Source organism: Neofelis nebulosa, chromosome 1 (genome assembly GCF_028018385.1).
Source record: "Neofelis nebulosa isolate mNeoNeb1 chromosome 1, mNeoNeb1.pri, whole genome shotgun sequence".
In the NCBI taxonomy this organism is placed as follows: Eukaryota; Metazoa; Chordata; class Mammalia; order Carnivora; family Felidae; genus Neofelis; species Neofelis nebulosa.
Window position 1 is genome coordinate 95963266 of NC_080782.1, and position 17928 is coordinate 95981193.

General features: G+C 43.8%; 1 protein-coding gene across 1 annotated transcript in view; it reads left to right on the forward strand.

Annotated features, from left to right (window-relative positions):
* Window positions 1-12013: 12013 nt before the first annotated feature.
* Window positions 12014-17928, forward strand: part of SERINC5 (serine incorporator 5) — a 104055-nt gene continuing 98140 nt past the window's right edge. Inside the window, exon 1 of the mRNA XM_058728602.1 lies at window positions 12014-12339. Within this exon, the coding sequence (XP_058584585.1) occupies window positions 12313-12339 (27 nt within the window). The 5' untranslated portion in view covers window positions 12014-12312. The remainder of the gene's footprint in view (window positions 12340-17928) is intronic.

Consider the following 17928-nt stretch of genomic DNA (forward strand, 5'->3'; position numbering starts at 1 on the left):
ATGCAAACCAAAACCATAATGAGTTAGTATGTCTATTGTGAAAAAGACAAGAGATAACAAGTGTTGGCAAGAATGCAGAGAAAAGACTGCCCTTGTGCACTTTTGGTAGAAATATAAATTGGTGCAGTCAAAATGGAAAACAATATGGAAGTTCCTCAGGATGGAAAAACCACTACCTGGAAGAGATATTTTCACCCCCATATTCATTGCACCCTTATTTACAATAGCCAAGACATGGAAACAAACTAAGTGTCTATTGATGGGAGAATACAGAAGACATGGTATACATAAAAAATGAAATATTATTCAGCCATAAAAAGAAGGAGATCCTACCATTTGTGACAATGCCACTGGACCTTGAAGTCATTATGCTAAGTGAAATAAGTCAGACAGAGAAAGACAAATATTGTATGATCTCACTTATATATGAAATCAAGTAAAACTAAAGTCATAGAAGGGCACCTGAGTAGCGCAGTTGGTTAAGCATCCAACTCTTCATATTGGCTCAGGTGGTGATCTCCAGATCTTGAGATCCAGACCTGAGTCAGGATCTGTGTTGAGTGTGGAGCCTGCTTGGGATTCTCTCACCCTCTCCTCTGCCCCTCCCTTGCTCATTCTCTCTCATTCGCTTTCAAAATAAATGAATAAACTTAAAGAAAAAAAACAGGGGCGCCTGGGTGGCTCAGTCGGTTGAGCGACCGACTTCGGCTCAGGTCATGATCTCATGGTTTGTGGGTTCGGGCCCCGCGTCGGGCTCTGTGCTGACAGCTCGGAGCCTGGAGCCTGCTTCTGATTCTGTGTGTGTCTCTCTCTCTCCTCTCCCCAGCTCATGTTCTGTCTCTCTCTGTCTCAGAAATAAATAAACATTTAAAAAAAAAATTTAAAAAAAAAAAAAAGAAAAAAAACAAACAAAAAGCTAAACTCAGAGAAAAAATGTAGATATTGAGAAAGAGAGGAGATAAATGTAGTCACTCAGTCTGCAATTTTGAACCCCTAATCTCCTCCCCTTGTTTTAAAATTATTTCATCAGGGGGTACCTGGGTTGCTCAGTTAAGTGTTTGACTTTGGCTCAGGTCATGATCTTGAGGTTTGTGAACTTGATCCCCACATCGGGCAATGTGGTGTCAGCAGAGAGCCCATTTGAGATCTTCTGCCCGCCTCTCTCTCTCTGCCCCTCCTGCTCTCTCAAAAATAAATAAACATTAAAAAAAATTTTTTTTTAAGTTTTTCATCAGAACAAAAATATAAGGCAACCTTCACTGTGTGAGCTGTCTCCATTTTGAAGTACTCTTATGAACCCCCTTGTCCTGCTCTGGGATTCAGCTGAAATAAGGCAATATATATATAAATTTGGAAATCAGTGGGACACAAAGTGGTTGGTTCCTTTCTTCCAGCCTCCTGTTCTACAAAAGGTGGTAGTTTTTGACTCAGTCTTTTCCCTGAAATCCAGGGTCCTCAATATTGACTGTGGTTAAATAGAAGCCACAGGGGTTCACATCCTAAAATTTTCATCTTATCTGAACTAATAAATGTTCAAAGAACTGTTTGACTCCAAGCACTCCCTATGTGAAAGATTCCCAGAGTTAGAGAACTCCAATTAGATTAAGGTATTGTTTCCTCTCGGGATTCCCCTGGAGCAAGGCTTGAGGGAAGTCACAGGCCGACTTTGTACAGAAGATGAGGGCCCAAACTGTTCTCTGCCTGCATCTGTCTGCAGTGGGCATATAGTTAGAGGCACCGTTTGACATTCTTAAAACACAAAAGCAAAGAAGCCTTTTTTTTTTTTTTTTTAATGTTTATTTATTTTGAGAGAAAGAGAGAGCACGGGAGGGGGAGAGAGAGAGAGAGAGAAGTAGAATCTCAAACAAGAATCCCAAGAATCTCTCCTATTAGCAGAATGAGGGGCAGGATCCCATGAACCCTGAGATCATGACCTGACTGAAATGAAGATGAACACTTAACCGACTGAGCCACCCAGAGGCCCCCAAAACTAAGAATGCTTTACACCTGTTGGTATTTCTTCCATCTAAGCACTAAGCCTCACTTACTTTTAAGGTAGAAGCTAAGACATTTTACTCTGTCTCCTACTTTTCCAAAGCCTCTGTGTTTAAAAGGAATTAAAAAGTAAGGGCACCAGGAAAACCTATATTTCTAAAAGAGAAACCTCCCAAAGTTATCTCCTTGATGAGGGTACGAAGTCATCACCATTAGCCTTTTAGGAACTAGATGGTAAATCTGGAGGTTGACAAGAGCATGAGCCTTTCATAAATTGGTATCTAAGGTTTTCCTGGGGAGAGATTTCAGTTAAGCATTTTCTCCACTAAATGGCCAATCTTTTGCGTCCCTGCTACTTGCCTTGTCACTCTCCCTCCACCCTCAAGTCTATAACATTGCTTTAACTCTGAGTTTTCTATTAATTGAGCCCATTTCTCAGGAAAAAAAAAATTGTTGTCTGTTTCCTACCTCAGTTTACCGCAGCTCAAATCAAACATCCCCATTTCAGATATCATACTTTGACTGGTGGGTGAGAAATGAATATTCCTAAGACTCAATTTGCTTCTTCAGAAAATGCAGTCGGGTTATGGAATAGAAGCCACTCCTTTTTGGTTTTTTTTTTATTTTTTAATTTATTTTATTTTTTATTAAAAAAAATTTTTTTTTAACGTTTATTTATTTTTGAGACAGAGAGAGACAGAGCATGAACGCGGGAGGGGCAGAGAGAGAGGGAGACACAGAAACGGAAGCAGGCTCCAGGCTCCGAGCCATCAGCCCAGAGCCCGATGCGGGGCTCGAACTCACGGACCTCGAGATCGTGACCTGAGCCGAAGTCCAACGCTTAACTGACTGAGCCACCCAGGCGCCCCGAAGCCACTCCTTTTTAAAAATAAAACAAAACAAAAAAAAAGAATGTTTAATATTGCCTCCGATTTGTAGAAATGGCATGGGAAAAAACACAAAAAAATTCAAAATGATTGATGTCAGTTCAATAAAAGTGTACTTTTAAAAATGCATTCTTAAAAAACCCTTAAAGCAATCGTTCCTAAACTTGTCATGAGTTTCAGAGTCACTGATTCTCTTCATTGGGTGTTTTCCTCTTTTGCTTTAAAGAGGGAAACAAAAATGAAGTCGTTTTGAATATTTTCTTACCATCTTTTCTTAGCCATTTAAAATTCTATTGTCGAATCAAAAACATGTTTCTGTAACTGAAATACAATTACAAATAAAATAAACTGGATTGTCTTTCTGTGAAACTTCAGGAATCACCTTCCACTTTTCCATCCTTCACAGAACAATGTAAACATCTTTCAACTGAAACCCTCAATGAAAGCCTTTTATTGATTTTCAAGAAACGAGGTGGTTTCACAGGCATTTAACTCTCTGTGGGTCTTTTAAAACCAGTTACCTCCTAAGAGGCTACCTTCAAAGGAAGTATCACATAAAGGGGATGTAAATGAAACCAACAGAAAAAAAAGAAATCAGCAGTAGTGTCTTTAGATACACATTAAAAAGATAATACTTCATAAAGTGGTTTTTTTTAATTTAATTTTTAAGTAATCTCTACACCCAACTTGGGGCTCGAATTTACAACCCCAAGATCAAGAGTCCCAGGCTCGATTGAAAGAGCCAGCCAGGAGCTGCCCAAGTGTTCTTATTTGAAGAAGTGGGCTGACCTCTTGTTCTTCCCCTCAGGAAATTAATTACAACGGATTAACGTGGAAAACTGAAAAGGTTGCCTGATTTCTCTTTTGTCTTCCCCTCCCCCCTCAACCTCAAGCCTCTCTGAAAGTGTTTACTTGAAATCAGAATATGGAAAGTTTTTTGGGTTTAGTTTAAAAACCAAAGTCAGAATAATTTTCCTCGGTATGCAGAAGAACAGAAATGAGCTGTTTTCAGAAATGGTTTTTAAAGTTCATAATAAAGTTGAATATTGACTGTAATGTTGATTTGCCTGATTTACACAAATATTTGTTTTTAAGAGAGGAAAATGGAGACTTAAAAAAATTTCTACTGCCCTTCAAGTTCCTTCGAGCTGGACTAAAAATCAAAATGATGTGAGACAGATTAACAGAAGAAAATCAAATTTAGTTTCCTATGTACTATGTAGTTTCCTATGGGGAATCCACAGACGTGACATTCCCTTAACAAGCAACTTGAGGCTTATTTGACTTCCAGAGCTAAGGAGAGGGGGAAGGGTCTGAAGATAGGAAGGGGGGTGGGGGCGATTTCTAACCAGAAGGTGAGAGGAGATGTTTGGGAAACAAAGGTTGCCCTGTTATGGAGACAGTTCCTTAGATAAAGAGATCTCTGTTAATAGCTCTCTCCCTGGCAGAGGCTCTCCTTTCCAATGTAAATTTAGGCAGTTGAGTGGGAGGTAAAGCGCTTTTCCTGAATCTCCTGGGTTTTAATTGCTTTTAACTCAAAATAATCTTCATGTCAAACAGTCCATCTTGGGGCAGTCTGTCCTTGGCCCCTTCTCACGATACAACTCAGAGATGGGTGGAGGAATATATATTCACATTATACATATATATGTTTCCTGTGGACTGATATTAAGTCTAGGCTATTAACCTGAGGATTTAGAAAAAAATGATTTGTTCCCAGAATGGTTGAGCAATACTGAAAAACCCACTGAAAAACACTCTCCCCTCTTCATTAATTTGGAATTTGGGCCCTGGGGTATTACAAGAAATATTTTCCTTTGCCTTATCTATACTCAAAGGACTTGTCAAACAAATTAATAATAAGATAGGATAAAAGGAGAATCTTTAAAATACTGAGGCAAAACACTTTAATGATCTAAGTGCTGAAGAATCCTTAGCTTTCCATACTGACAAAATAACTGACCATTACAAAAGATTTCTCCAGTTCTCTAAAGCATCTACCCTTAGAAATTGCTACCTTATTACATTCATTACTTTAATTTGTAAAAAATAAAAGTATAAAAAAAATCCTCCCAGAGGGGAAGTGTGTGGGGCATGTGTGAGTAGGTGATGGGGATTAAGGAGTGCACCAGTGAAGGGCACTGGGTGTTCTATGAGGGTTGAATCACTGCATTGAACACTTTAACAGAACACTTACGTTGACCATATTTGAATTAACATAAAAAACTAAACTAAAGAGAAAACCCTCCTCTCAATAGGAATTAATGGACTTACATTCGACCTTCTTTCTGCCTTTGGATTGTTTAATGAAATTCAACAGAGAGGTGCACTGAATGTACAAAATGGAAGGTTTTTCTAGAAGGAGGGTGGGGCAAGAGAGTTATTAGCAAAAGAAAAGGATTGTTTCAGATGAGGGTGCTTTTTGTGAGAGAAAAGTAAGGTTCCTTACCTTGCAGATTACTGCATCTTTCTTTGGCAGGTGAAGGAGACCCAGGTGGCTGACTCTTTAGTACCTATTGAAAAATTCCTGACTGACGGGTTAAGACCGTATTTCTTGGAGAGGTTGAAACCTCAATATGATTATGTATTAAGTCCCAGTTTGGGAACTTGGTGTAAATGATACCTTTTGGGGCCTGTGTGTTTTTGTTTGCTTTTGTTTAACAGGGTAAAGAGATAAAAAGAAAAATATCTTAAGCAGGTATTATTTTTCCTGCCCAAAACAAGCAGGAGGCTGAAGAGCAGGAACAGTGGGCACCAGGGACCTCAGAAGGAGCAGCATGGGTGGCCTGGAGGGACAGAAGCCAGGCCAGAGAGGGTTCAGAAAGATGAAGCACCAATCTTTGTTTCCTAGAAATCTTAAGGTAAAAAGAGGAAAGGGTAGTAGCTGCATCAAAAAAGGTTTTCATTTGGGGCACCTGGGTAGCTCAGGTCATGATCTCATGGTTCGTGAATTTCAGCCCCCCCATTGGGCTGTGTGCTGTCGGTGCAGTGCCCGTTTCAGATCCTCTGTCCCCTTCTCCCTCTGCCCAGCTCTTGCTCTCTCAAGGAAAAACAAAAACAAAAATGAAAACAAAACAAAACAAAACATTGAAAAAAAAGGTTTTCATTTGTTGTTTAATTTGGGAGAAATTTGACCATGTGTATAGCTTGAGAATGATTCAATAGAAAGGAAGGACTGAAAATGCTTGGAAGAGGGGCATCTGGGTGACTTAGCCGGTTAAGTGTCCAACTGTTGATTTCAGAGATTGAGCCTCACTTCAGACTTTATGCAGACAGTGCCTGCTTGGGATTCTCTCCCCCCCCCCCCCCCACTTGCATGAGTGTGTGCTCTTTCGCTCTCAAAATAAATAAATAAACTTAAAAACGCTTGGAAAAGAGCAAATGAGGAGACAGGAGGTAACGGACACTAAGGTAGGATGTGATTTAACACATAAGAATTAGTGTTAATTTTTTTTTAATGTTTATTTTTATTTTTGAGACAGAGACAGAGCATGACGGGGGAGGGTCAGAGAAGGAGGGAGACACAGAATCTGAAGCAGGCTCCAGGCTCTGAGCTGTCAGCACAGAGCCTGACGCGGGGCTCGAACTCACGCACCGGGATCATGACCTGAGCCGGAGTCGGACGCCCAACCGACTGAGCCACCCAGGCGCCCCGAATTAGTGTTAGAAAGGAAGGTGAGTGATTTTTATTTTAAGTTGGGAAACTCAAGGAAGGTCCATATAGGGTTAAAAGCAGGAGTTTGGTGTCCCAAAGCTGCTGTGCTCACCAAAATGAGAGTTAACTAAGAAAGAACACTCCAGAAAGCCAGATATCCAACAGAAGAGAGTGGCAGGGGGTGGGGGGTGCCAGAAGGACAGTGGTGCAGCAGCAGCCTGGAGGGATCCAGATTGGGGTCCTCCGGAAAGCTGTAGGAGAAAGAGAAAATTCTTGTGGAAAATGGAATCAATAGGTTATCTGATATGGTTGATATCTGGTAAAAAGAATTATGATAGTTCAGATGGACAAATGGAGAAAGATCAAGATTAGGTACACACAAATTCATGCAAATAAAACATGACACTGAATACTTAATCCATGCAAGGTGCTGTTGTAAGTGGTTTAATGTGTATAGATTTTAATATTTTTTTGTTTAGATTTTATTTTTAAGTAATTTCTACACCCAACGTGGGGCTTGAACTTACAACCCCAAGAACAAGTCACATGTTCTATAACTGATGCAGCCGGGTGCCCCTCCAGAGTCTCTACTCTTTAAAAAAAAAATTTTTTTTTTAAAAATCTTATTTATTTTTGAGAGAGAGAGACACAGCATGAGCAGGGGAGGAACAGAGAGAGGAGACACAGAATCCAAAGCAGGCTCCAGGCTGTCAGCACAGAGCCCGACTCGAGGCTTGAATCCACAAATTGTGAGATCATGACCTGAGCCGAAGTTGGACACTTAACCGACTGAGCCACCCAGGAGACCCTAGTGTCTCTACTCTCAACCATGAGAATATACTGTCTCTCCAGGTAAGATGGATGGGATTGAAAAAAAAATTGACGAGAAAAAATGTTATCATTATACAATTTTGTGGTTATGCAAAGAATATCTTTACCATTTATAATTACATAAACGTTGACTTTAATTTTTTTTTTAATTTTTTTTCAACGTTTTTTATTTATTTTTGGGACAGAGAGAGACAGAGCATGAACGGGGGAGGGGCAGAGAGAGAGGGAGACAGAATCGGAAACAGGCTCCAGGCTCCGAGCCATCAGCCCAGAGCCTGACGCGGGGCTCGAACTCACGGACTGCGAGATCGTGACCTGGCTGAAGTCGGACGCTTAACCGACTGCGCCACCCAGGCGCCCCCAACGTTGACTTTAATTTTATGAACACTGTGATATGATTAGGTCGGCAAGATGTCAGATGGAATGTTCAGTGGGTTAAGATTTCAGACTACATGGGGGCGCCTGGGTGGCTCAGTCGGTTAAGCGTCCGACTTCGGCTCAGGTCATGATCTCGCGGTTTGTGAGTTCAAGCCCCGCGTGGGGCTCTGTGCTGATGGCTCGGAGCCTGGAGCCTGTTTCGGATTCTGTGTCTCCCTCTCTCTCTGACCCTCCCCTGTTCATGCTCTGTCTCTCTCTGTCTCAAAAATAAATAAAGGTTAAGATAATGTACAATAAATACAGTCAACAGGTCGGGAAATAACAGCATAAGAATATTATTTGAAAATATGGAGGTAATAAGGGAAAACTGCTAAAATAATTGACAGTGTTTGGCTCTGGAGAGGGGATTGAAAAGTAGGGTGTGGAGAAGGGAGATGCTATTTTTCATTTTATGTTTTGTCATGTTTTTGACATTAAAAAAAAAACAAAAACAAAACCATTGTGCATATGTGAATTTAGCAGAAATAAAGGAGAATGCAATTACCAGAAAGAGTGGGGTAAGGGCAATACAGAGCTCTGATTATTTTTTGCTTGGGGTCCCAAATGTATAGCTCTTTGTTTCTAAATGAAGACTTTGTTATTTATTGTAATTGAAATCAATACAATTTCCGCTAGTAGATTGAGGTCCCTAGAGAGTTTATAATGAAGATTAGAGAAATTTCTTCTTTTTTATTTAAAAACTAACAGAAGGGTTCCTGGGTGGCTCAGAGTGTCCCACTCTTGGTTTTGGCTCAGGTCATGATCTCACAGTTCCTGGGTTTGAACCCTACATTGTGCTCCTTGCTGACAGCTTGGGGGTCTGCTTGGGATTCTTTCTCCATCTCTCTTTGCCCCTCCCGTGCTCATGTTCTTTCTCTCTCTGTCTCTCTCTCACAATAAATAAATAAACTTAAAAAAATAAAATAAAAACTAACCAAATGCATCACTAGGTTGTTTGTTTTTTTTTAAAGGTGAGAAAATTTTAGGGAGTTAGAGTAATTAATTTTATTTGCTTTTAAGCCATTATTGAACTGGACACTAAATTATAATGAAGGTTCATGGGTGTTTATGACTAGCTATTTTCTTTAATAATATGAGTATATACCACTGTTGTTTTTAGTTCAGTGAGTGTTTGTTTTTTTTTTAATGTCTATTTATTTTTGCGAAACAGAGAGAGAGAGAGAGCAGGGGAGGGGCAGGGAGAGAGAGAGAGATACAGAATCCGAAGCAGGCTCCAGGCTCTGAGCTGTCAGCACAGAGCCTCAGAACCTTGATATCATGACCAGAGCCAAAGTCAAGACACTTAACTGACTGAGCCACCCAGGCACCCTTAGTGAGTGGTGTTTCAAACTCAACATTGACTTCTACTTCCTAAAAAGGAAAAACCAAAAAGAGCACTTCAAATTAGGGAGGAGAAAAAAGCAAATTATAAGCTGGTTATTTATAATATTTCATATATACATATATAATTATATTGCATAAAAGGAGCTAATTCAGTTAATTTAAGAAAATTTTTGTGGGGGAAATATTTCACATGGTGTGCCAAGAGCTAGTCTTATTAAAGAAGGTCTATTACTGCGTATTCCTGAAAAACCCAAATCAAAAGAGATGGACTGTAAAAGTATCTACATGTGAAGAACACCATGTACAACTGTCTTCCTTGAAAAAAGTCTTTAGAGTACTTAAAATAAAATTAAGGTGCCACTGTTTTATGTTATGTCTGCTGACATTACTTCTCTTCTTGTTAACTAACCACAGATGCAAAGGATGCTACCAACCAGCCCTTAAATAGTAACAGTACAGCCCTCAGAGCAAGGAAGGTGGTAAACCTCTACACAAGGCCACATGCCTTTGAAATCTTCCAGCAGGGAAGGGGGAATCAGCTTGCACAGATTAGTTCTCAATATCCTTTAAACTTCTTTATTAATATCAGTCAGGGCTGCTATCCAGTCTGCTTAAGAAGGCCAGGCCCTGTTTGGCATGGTCTATAGGGGTGAGTTTATCTAATCCTTGGAGAGTGTATGTCATTCCTTCCTTCCTTCCTCCCTCCCTCCCTCCCTTCCTTCTTCCCTCCCTCCCTTCCTTCATGAGAGCGAGAGAGTGAGAGAGCAGAGTGATCTCGAGGGTGAGCGTGAGTTGGGGAAAGGCAGAGAGAGAGGACAGAGAGAATCTTAAGCAGGCTCCATGCTCAACTCAGAACCTGCCACGGGGTTCAGGGCTCCATCCCATGACCCTGGGATACCTGAGCAAAAATCAAGAGACAGACACTCAACAAATTGAGCCACCCAGGCGCCCCTTGGAGGGGGCATTATTAGCCTTGTTTTGAAGATGATAAAACTGAGACTCACAGGTGGTCCAGCCAGTTCTGGGTAGAGTTAAAATTTGCAACTTCCTGACTCTGGAAGCTTGGGCTTCCACTATGCTTTTCTGTACCTTGTGGCAGGATTGACAAATCCCTGAGTTATTCTTTCATTAACTCCCCAGCAGGCTGGCAATGATAACAGTCACAGAACCCTCCCACATTAGAATTGATTTGGCAGAAAGGGCACAGGATTCAGGGTCAGGAGGCCTCATCCTGCTACCAGCTCCGCCTCTATCTATCCCAGCGGTCCCTGGTGAGGATCCTCTGCCTTCTTGAGCCTCAGCTACCCTAACTGGATAGGAGGCTTGTATCCCAGACAGCTCAAATGTACATAGATGTCACACCTCCCCTTTCCCAGAAGCTGTTTGGCTCTTCCCAGATGGACAAAAACTCTAGATGTCCAACTAATCTCCCCAGGTGAGAAATGGGGCCAAAGTGACCTCTGTTTGGGATGAGTTACAGGCCACCATGGAGCAGGTTGATGCACTAGTCTGCTTCTATTTATGCTGTTTTAATTTTTTTTTCTGCTTTATTATTTCCAAATTTTAGTTAGAGCCACTTGTTGTTACTTTCCATGGCTCTGAGTAGGGCCTGCTCCTTATTCTTCTTCCTCTAAACTCAGGTATTTGAGATTCTAGGAGATCCTGTGCAGCTCATTAAAAACTCAGTTCCCATTAGACTTTGTATTCTCCAGCTTCTATTCTTCGAGAGAAGACACTCACTCCTTGGCCAAAGGCTCTGTCTTGAAAGCGAGCCCATTTAAGGGCAGGCTTTGCATCAAGTGCTAGGGGATCAGACAAGTGGATTCCAGTCCCAATTTTGCTTCTTCAGCTTTGCTGTGAAACTTTGGGCAAGTTGTTTACGTGTCTGGGCTTTAGTTGCCTCATTTGTAAAATGGGTACAGTAATGTTTATTTTATTTTTTTTTATTAAAAAATTTTTTTTTTTTAATTTTTTTTTTTCAACGTTTATTTATTTATTTCTGGGACAGAGAGAGACAGAGCATGAACGGGGGAGGGGCAGAGAGAGAGGGAGACACAGAATCGGAAACAGGCTCCAGGCTCTGAGCCATCAGCCCAGAGCCTGACGCGGGGCTCGAACCCACAGACGGCGAGATCGTGACCTGGCTGAAGTCGGACGCTTAACCGACTGCGCCACCCAGGCGCCCCCAGTAATGTTTATTTTAAAGTAAAAGGGCATGGGGCAAAGTTCATAGTAACAAACTCCTCTTCTTGAAGTGGCTGCAAGGAGAGCAGATTTCGGTACGGAGAAAAACTAGGAGTGCTCTGTCTTCTGCATGTAAAAAGCGATTATTGGGGACCCGTTTTTAAAGTAGGTCGGGTGAAAGGAGGCAGGGATGCAAACCAAGTCCCTGGGCGGGGATGGAGGCTGGAAAATAGATCAATATCCAGAGAAGGGAGGAAAGGGCTCTCACTGAATCCCCCCCAGAGTGCCTGGCAGAACAGCCAAGTGCCCATAGATTCAAGGAAACTTGGGCAGAGGGGCTTTTCCCTAAAGTAGTTCAGTTTTCTTGACAAAGGAGGGAGGTAAGGGATTTCAGAAACAGGAATCCAGGTGGTGTCTTCGTTGGCGCGAGGCAGACAGTCAACCCGCACTCGGTGGTCCCTACTGCGTCGGTTCGGTTCGGTGCAGGTCACTCAGCAACCGTTCAGTTAAGGATTTAAGCTTTACTGGAGCTAGCAACCAGCTCCTTGACTGGAGCTGGGGGTCAAAGGGGCGCTGCGCTCAGGACCGAGCGCAGTCAGGCCGGCACGGGAGCACGGGAGCGCCGGGCCCGCCCGACGGTGGGCGGACTTCGGAGCTCTCACTGCACCGGGAAGTGATGGCAGCCGCCCCGCCGCCTGACGCCAGCGGAAGTGCGAGCCCCGGGCGAGCCTGCTCCGCGGCGGACCGCCTGGGAGGGGGCGGGCACGGGGCGGAGCAAGGGCTGTCGTGGCTCGAGGGGGCGGGCGGGGTCTGCAGCGGCGGGGCGGGGTTTGGCGGCGGTTGTTTTCACCCTGGCGGCGGTGCCTGGCGCTTGGCTGGGGCAGATCGGCGTGGAGGCGTGAGCTGGTCCAGAAAGGGGTGATCGCGGCTGGAGGGAGCCAGGAGGGCCGGAGGGACGCGGGGAGCGGGCGAGCAAGCCCGTGGTCGTCAGCCGCCAGGATGTCAGCGCAGTGCTGTGCGGGCCAGGTGAGCTGGGGGAGCGTGCGGCGGGGTGGGGGGTGGGGGGAGGTGGATCGGGCTACGGGGTGGGGAGCCCAGGCACCTACGGCTTCCCTGGGTGCAAGTCCCAGATCCACATCTTCGGCTGAAAGTGAGGCGGGTGGTGGGTCGCCCGGGACTGACACTGCGCAGTCTAAGTGAGTGAGTGCCTCGGGCCCGAGCGCGGCGCTCAGCCGTCGGGGAAGCCCTGTGCCGCGCGCGAGCTGGAAGGCACTCGGGGAAGCCCAAGAGGAGACCCTGAGGTCTTCCCGTCCGGTCTTAGGGACTTCGCTTAGGGCGGGGCATGCAGGGCTCGGGCGAAGGATCCCGAATGGTCCTGGAGAGTGTCGCCGACCCCTCAAGGCAAGGGTGTGTGGGGTTGAGCCCCGTAGCCCACCAGGTTCTGCTTACCTGATGAGTCCAGAGAAATACGTACGTTTGGGCAACGTCTCCTTTCTCATGCGGTGAACAAAACTCGGGTCATATGGCGCAGGCAGTTTGCCCTTGGCATCTTGCAAGCCTAGAGCATTGGCTCTGTGCCTTCCAGAACGTCTCGAAACCTTGTTTCCAAAGTATGGTTCTGAGGGCCGCGCGCAGGGAAGACTAACCCAGCCCTGCTTCCTGAGTTTCCCGACGCAACCCTCGCTGCACGCTACCTGCTGCCTGGGCAGAGCTCGAGCCTTCCCGTCCCTTCTTTCAACTGAACTTGCCAGTTACCCTCATATAATATCTTAAAATATATTTGTCTACTTTGGATAGGCGACTCCTACTGGTTAGTAGCGCATCTGGGCAGAATTAGTAGGTTTTAACTCTTTAATGCTAATTTCACGCCTTCCTGCCTAGTAAGAAAAAACGAAGTAAGCAAAGCCTTCCGGATGTCGAACTCCCTCTTGCCTATCCTCCCTATTCTGTACAGCATTTCTGCACATAATTTTAATGGGGTGTTTTTGTTTGTTTGTTTTCAAATGAATGTAACTCCGGGGGCATTCAGGTACGGGGATATTCTTGCTTCCGAATCCAGTCAACCTCATGGCAGTCAAAGCCTGCCGGTAAGTGATGCAGGGGTTAAACTGTGAGTTTTCCTTACTGGCCGATTATTCCGGCAGATAATACGCCCTCTTTCGAGTGGCCGTGTGACGCTGAGAGGTCTAATACTGTACCTGACATGCATTCGCGTTGTTCTTCTTGGAGATGAGGAAACTATTTTTAACTCGAGGTGTAATGCCTTGCCTTGAGTCCGGCAAGGAGAGAGAGGATGGTTACCCCCTTACCAGGGCTTCTGAGACCAATGTGGACTGGAAAAGCTATTTTCTGAATGTTCACAATCTCAAAACTTTGCACATCTTTCATTGTTTCCAGTTGCTTTCCAATTTGATGCCACACTTTCCATTATTTAGTAATTATAGATATTTAGGAGCATCTGTCCTCCCCTATTCCCTTGAAAGGCCCTCGAGGCCTTCTGTGACTCCAAACAGCTAATTTAGGGCTTTGAAAATGATTACCAGTACTGAAGTGGGTCTTGTAAAAGAATTATTGGTATGGTTGATATTTTGGCAGGATTGAAGGACTCGTTTCTAAAATCCCCCTCTCAGGACTTTGGAAAGAACCAAATCCTGGCCATTCATCACAGGAAAGTTAACTTCTGCTTTCTCTGGACTGCTTGAGGCAACACTGTGGTGGGTCTCAACACAGTGAGGGGGTGATGACACTATGATTTCCTACGAATGAGGCTGTTAGGTGTCCATTAAAAGGACTCAGCATATCGTAATTAAGTCTACCTACCTATTTATTTAAATTAATTAATTAACTGTGTTATTTAGTTTATCTTTTATTCTACCAAGCTTTTGTTTAATTTGAGCACCTACAAACTTTTTACTCACAGCATTTCTGATACCAAATGTGTGGGATTTTTCCCCCCTCATACCAACCAGTTTCCCAACTCCCTGGACACCAATTGGACATAAAACAATTCAATTCAGTTAGGACACCACCTGGATTTAGTGTCCCACAAGTTAAGGGCTTGTTGGGTAAGACTGCCCCTAGCCCTGAATTTCAGAAGCCAGTCACAGGTCTCCTTGGCCTCCCATACCAGGGAGAAAGAAATAATCATATTTCTGGCTATCTCACGATATCATAACATCTGTTTTGTTCCAGGAGCTAGAGATAGGGCAGTGAGCCAGACAAAATCATCTCTGCCCTCAGGGGTCCATTTATTTGTGGGTGGGGGTATTCCGCAAACCATGTAACCAATGAAACAGTAAGTGCTAGTGCTGGAACAAGACCTGGTCTGGTGGCAGAGTGCCTTTGGGTGGGACCGAAGGGAGTCCAGGGGGGCTGGAGTATCATCAGTGAGGCCGGCGAGGTAGAGAGGCAGGCAGGTCCCGATGCGGCCAGGGACTGTCAGCTGCCTTTGGAGTTTGGGTTTTGTTCTTGTTTCAGTGAGAACTGTGGTTTGATTTACACTTTGATCACTTCGGGAGGTGTGAAGACTCAGCCATATTAGGGACTGGAGTGGAGGTAGGGAGAGCAGTCAGAGCTGTTCCTTCAGTGAGTATTTTTTAACTGCCTGTTCTGTGTGCAAGCAGGCTGCAGCAGTGAACAAACATGCCTCCTGATGGAGCTTAAATCTTGGCGATCTGCTGTTGTTATAGCCCGAGGAGGAGAGAGTGTGGTACCTTAATGTAGGCTGTTGTGCTTACAGTGGGATGTTGCTGGCTTCTGGGCAAATTTTAGAGGTAGAGCTGCACTTTTGTGTGGATTAGAAATAGGGTGTGGGAATAAGAACGATTCTGTATTTGGCTCCAGCAACTGGATTGATGATGGTGCCATTTATGAGGTGAGATAGGAGGCTTAAAGGGAGGAGGAGGACATTAGGGAAGGAAGAGCCATAGTTGTCTTTTGGCTTTGTTACATTTGAGATGCCTATTATAAATATTTGTTTGTTTATTTATTATTTATTTATTTATTTTGAGAGAGAGAGAGGGCAAGCATGTGCACATGTGCAGGGGAAGGGCAGAGAGAGAGACAGACAGACAGACAGACAGAATCCGAAGCAGTGTTTGCACTATCAGCACAGAGCCTGATGTGGGGCTCGATCTCGTGAACCATGAGATCATGACGCCAGCCGAGGTTGGACACTTATATGACTGAGCCACCCAGGTGCCCTGAGAAGCCTATTATTATAAATTAAATGGAAAGGGTAAGTCACCAGTTGGATGTTTAAGTTGGGAGAAGTGTGAGGCTGGAGATAGAAATTTTGTGGGCTTTAACTGAGGACCATCAGGAACAATGTGTAACTCAGAAAAGAGCCTGGGCTATGGACTCACGTCTGGGTTTGAATTGGGAAATCTGAACAACAAGGGCGGTGTGAATGTGCACGTGTTACCTACCCTCTATTAACCTCAGTTTTCCTCAGCTGTAGAATGGGTGTAATAATACTTCCTGGGGTTATGAGGATTATATGTGATCTAGACATAAAGTCTCAAAGTACATGATTTAGCACACAGTAAGGAATCCCAAAACTCTTAGTTTGTTAGTGGCCCGTACCCACCTGCACCTCACCTCTAGTTCATCTTATTTTTGCCCTAACTCTGCTATACACTTAGATTTTGCTCATGCTGTTGCTAATGGATGCTAATGTAAGCAGAGATTACAAGAGAGAGTGGTCACTCAACACTTTCAGTCACTCAGCACTGTCGTGGTAGGTCCCTGAGGACTGGATGATGAACAAAGAAATTCCTTGCTCTCCTGGAACTTAAGGGCTAGTTAGGGGTGGAGGTGTGGGGGAAACTTGCTACAGAAAATGACACTATACACCGTCAGGTGAAATGAGATGTGTAAGTGAAAAATCAGGGGTGTGTGGATGCCTCAGTTAAGCATCCGACTTTGGCTCAGGTCATGATCTCACGGTTTGTGAGTCTGAGCCCCTCATCGGGCTCTCTTCTGTCAGTGCAGAGCCTGCTTCACATCCTATGTCTCCCCTTCCCCCACATGCGCGACGCTCTCAAAGATAAAAATAAAACATTAACAAATTTTTTTTAATTTTTAAAAAATTTAAAAAAAGAGAAAAAAGTCCAGACAATGCTTTCAAGGCAATTTGAGAATAAAGCTTGGCAGGGTTTATGCCAGGCAAGTATAAACATTAATGATAGTAAAAGCAATAGCTGAAGTTTTAATTTCATGTCTACAATGTGCTACCTGTTTTTACCTACATTATGTCATATATTTTTCACAGCAACCTTCAGGGGCAATTAATGTTCTAATTGGACTTCTTTTGCAGGGGAGGGAGCTGAAATACAGAGAAATAAATAATTAACTTGACTGATGTTACCTGGTAGTGGAGCCAGGCCTTGAACACTGGCCCACCTGACTCAAGTTGGGGCTCTTAACTGCAAGACTGACATTCCTCATTATTCTTGCTCTGTATAAATAATGAGTAACTGTTGCTTATTATGGTTGCCTATAAAGGACCAAAGGCAGTTGAATACACAGCTATTGGGCTGTTTTGATAGATATTGCTAGCTGCCAGTCGTGGGTGGATATGGTCTAGCTTCTTCCAGACCAGATTTTGCTGTTCTAGCCAGCACCTGAAACAGGCCCCAACCTCCTTTTCTTAGAGCATTTACCAAAGAGGGCTTACAGTTGTGCATTCTTCCTGTCCCTTTGAGATGTGTAAGTATTCCCTACAGCTCAGAGCTTTTCCAGACTAGAACTGAAAGGCAAAAGACAGCTGGGTCATCCCAGGGATGCAGCCTTAGGCTGCCAGAGGCCATGTTAGAGTTTGGTCAAGTTCCTTCATGCAAGGGTTTGTGAAGAGTGGCTTTGTGTTGAGATTTCTTGTAATTTCCACCGTTTCTCACTATTAACAGTGGTTAACAAAACCTGGGTTCCTCAGAGTTAGAGGTAACCAAAGCCCACACAGGAGACTCTTAGACTGTGGCCTCTGAGGAAGTGTGAACTGGAATGGGTCTTCCTCATCAGGGCATCTGATCACCTCCAGATTGTAGCTGAAAACACACACAAACACGCACACACACACACACACAGAGTCCATGAAGACTTCCACAAAAAATAAATAAGCTCAAGAAGCATTTCCTTAGTAATGATCTTCCCTGAGCTTTGAGAGTTCTCTCTAAATGTGCACTTAGATTTGTCCACACCACCTAGTACTTGGTCATCTGATGCACAGGACTTGTTTCCTGGTTACTGCATGTATGAGTTTCCTCTCTCCCTCTAGACGGAGTACCTGTCATGAACTAGGTGATCCCCCTGTTGAGTGCTTTTGGATGGAAAACTCTCCCTATAGCTCTTTGTTAATAGTGATTGGAAATATTAGGTCCTCATTACATCACATGATGCTTCCTCACTTTGGAAGACATCCAGGCACACATTCTGTTCATGACTGATGTGCTTTTGAATGAATTGGGGGTATTTGTGAGACTCAAAGGGAAAAACATCACACTTACCAACCAGAGAACCATATTCTGATATTTTATAGTCCAGTCACCCATATTTAGTATATGTGATTTTACTTAGCAAAATTAAGGTTATACTGTAGGTGCTGTGCTGTATTTGGTC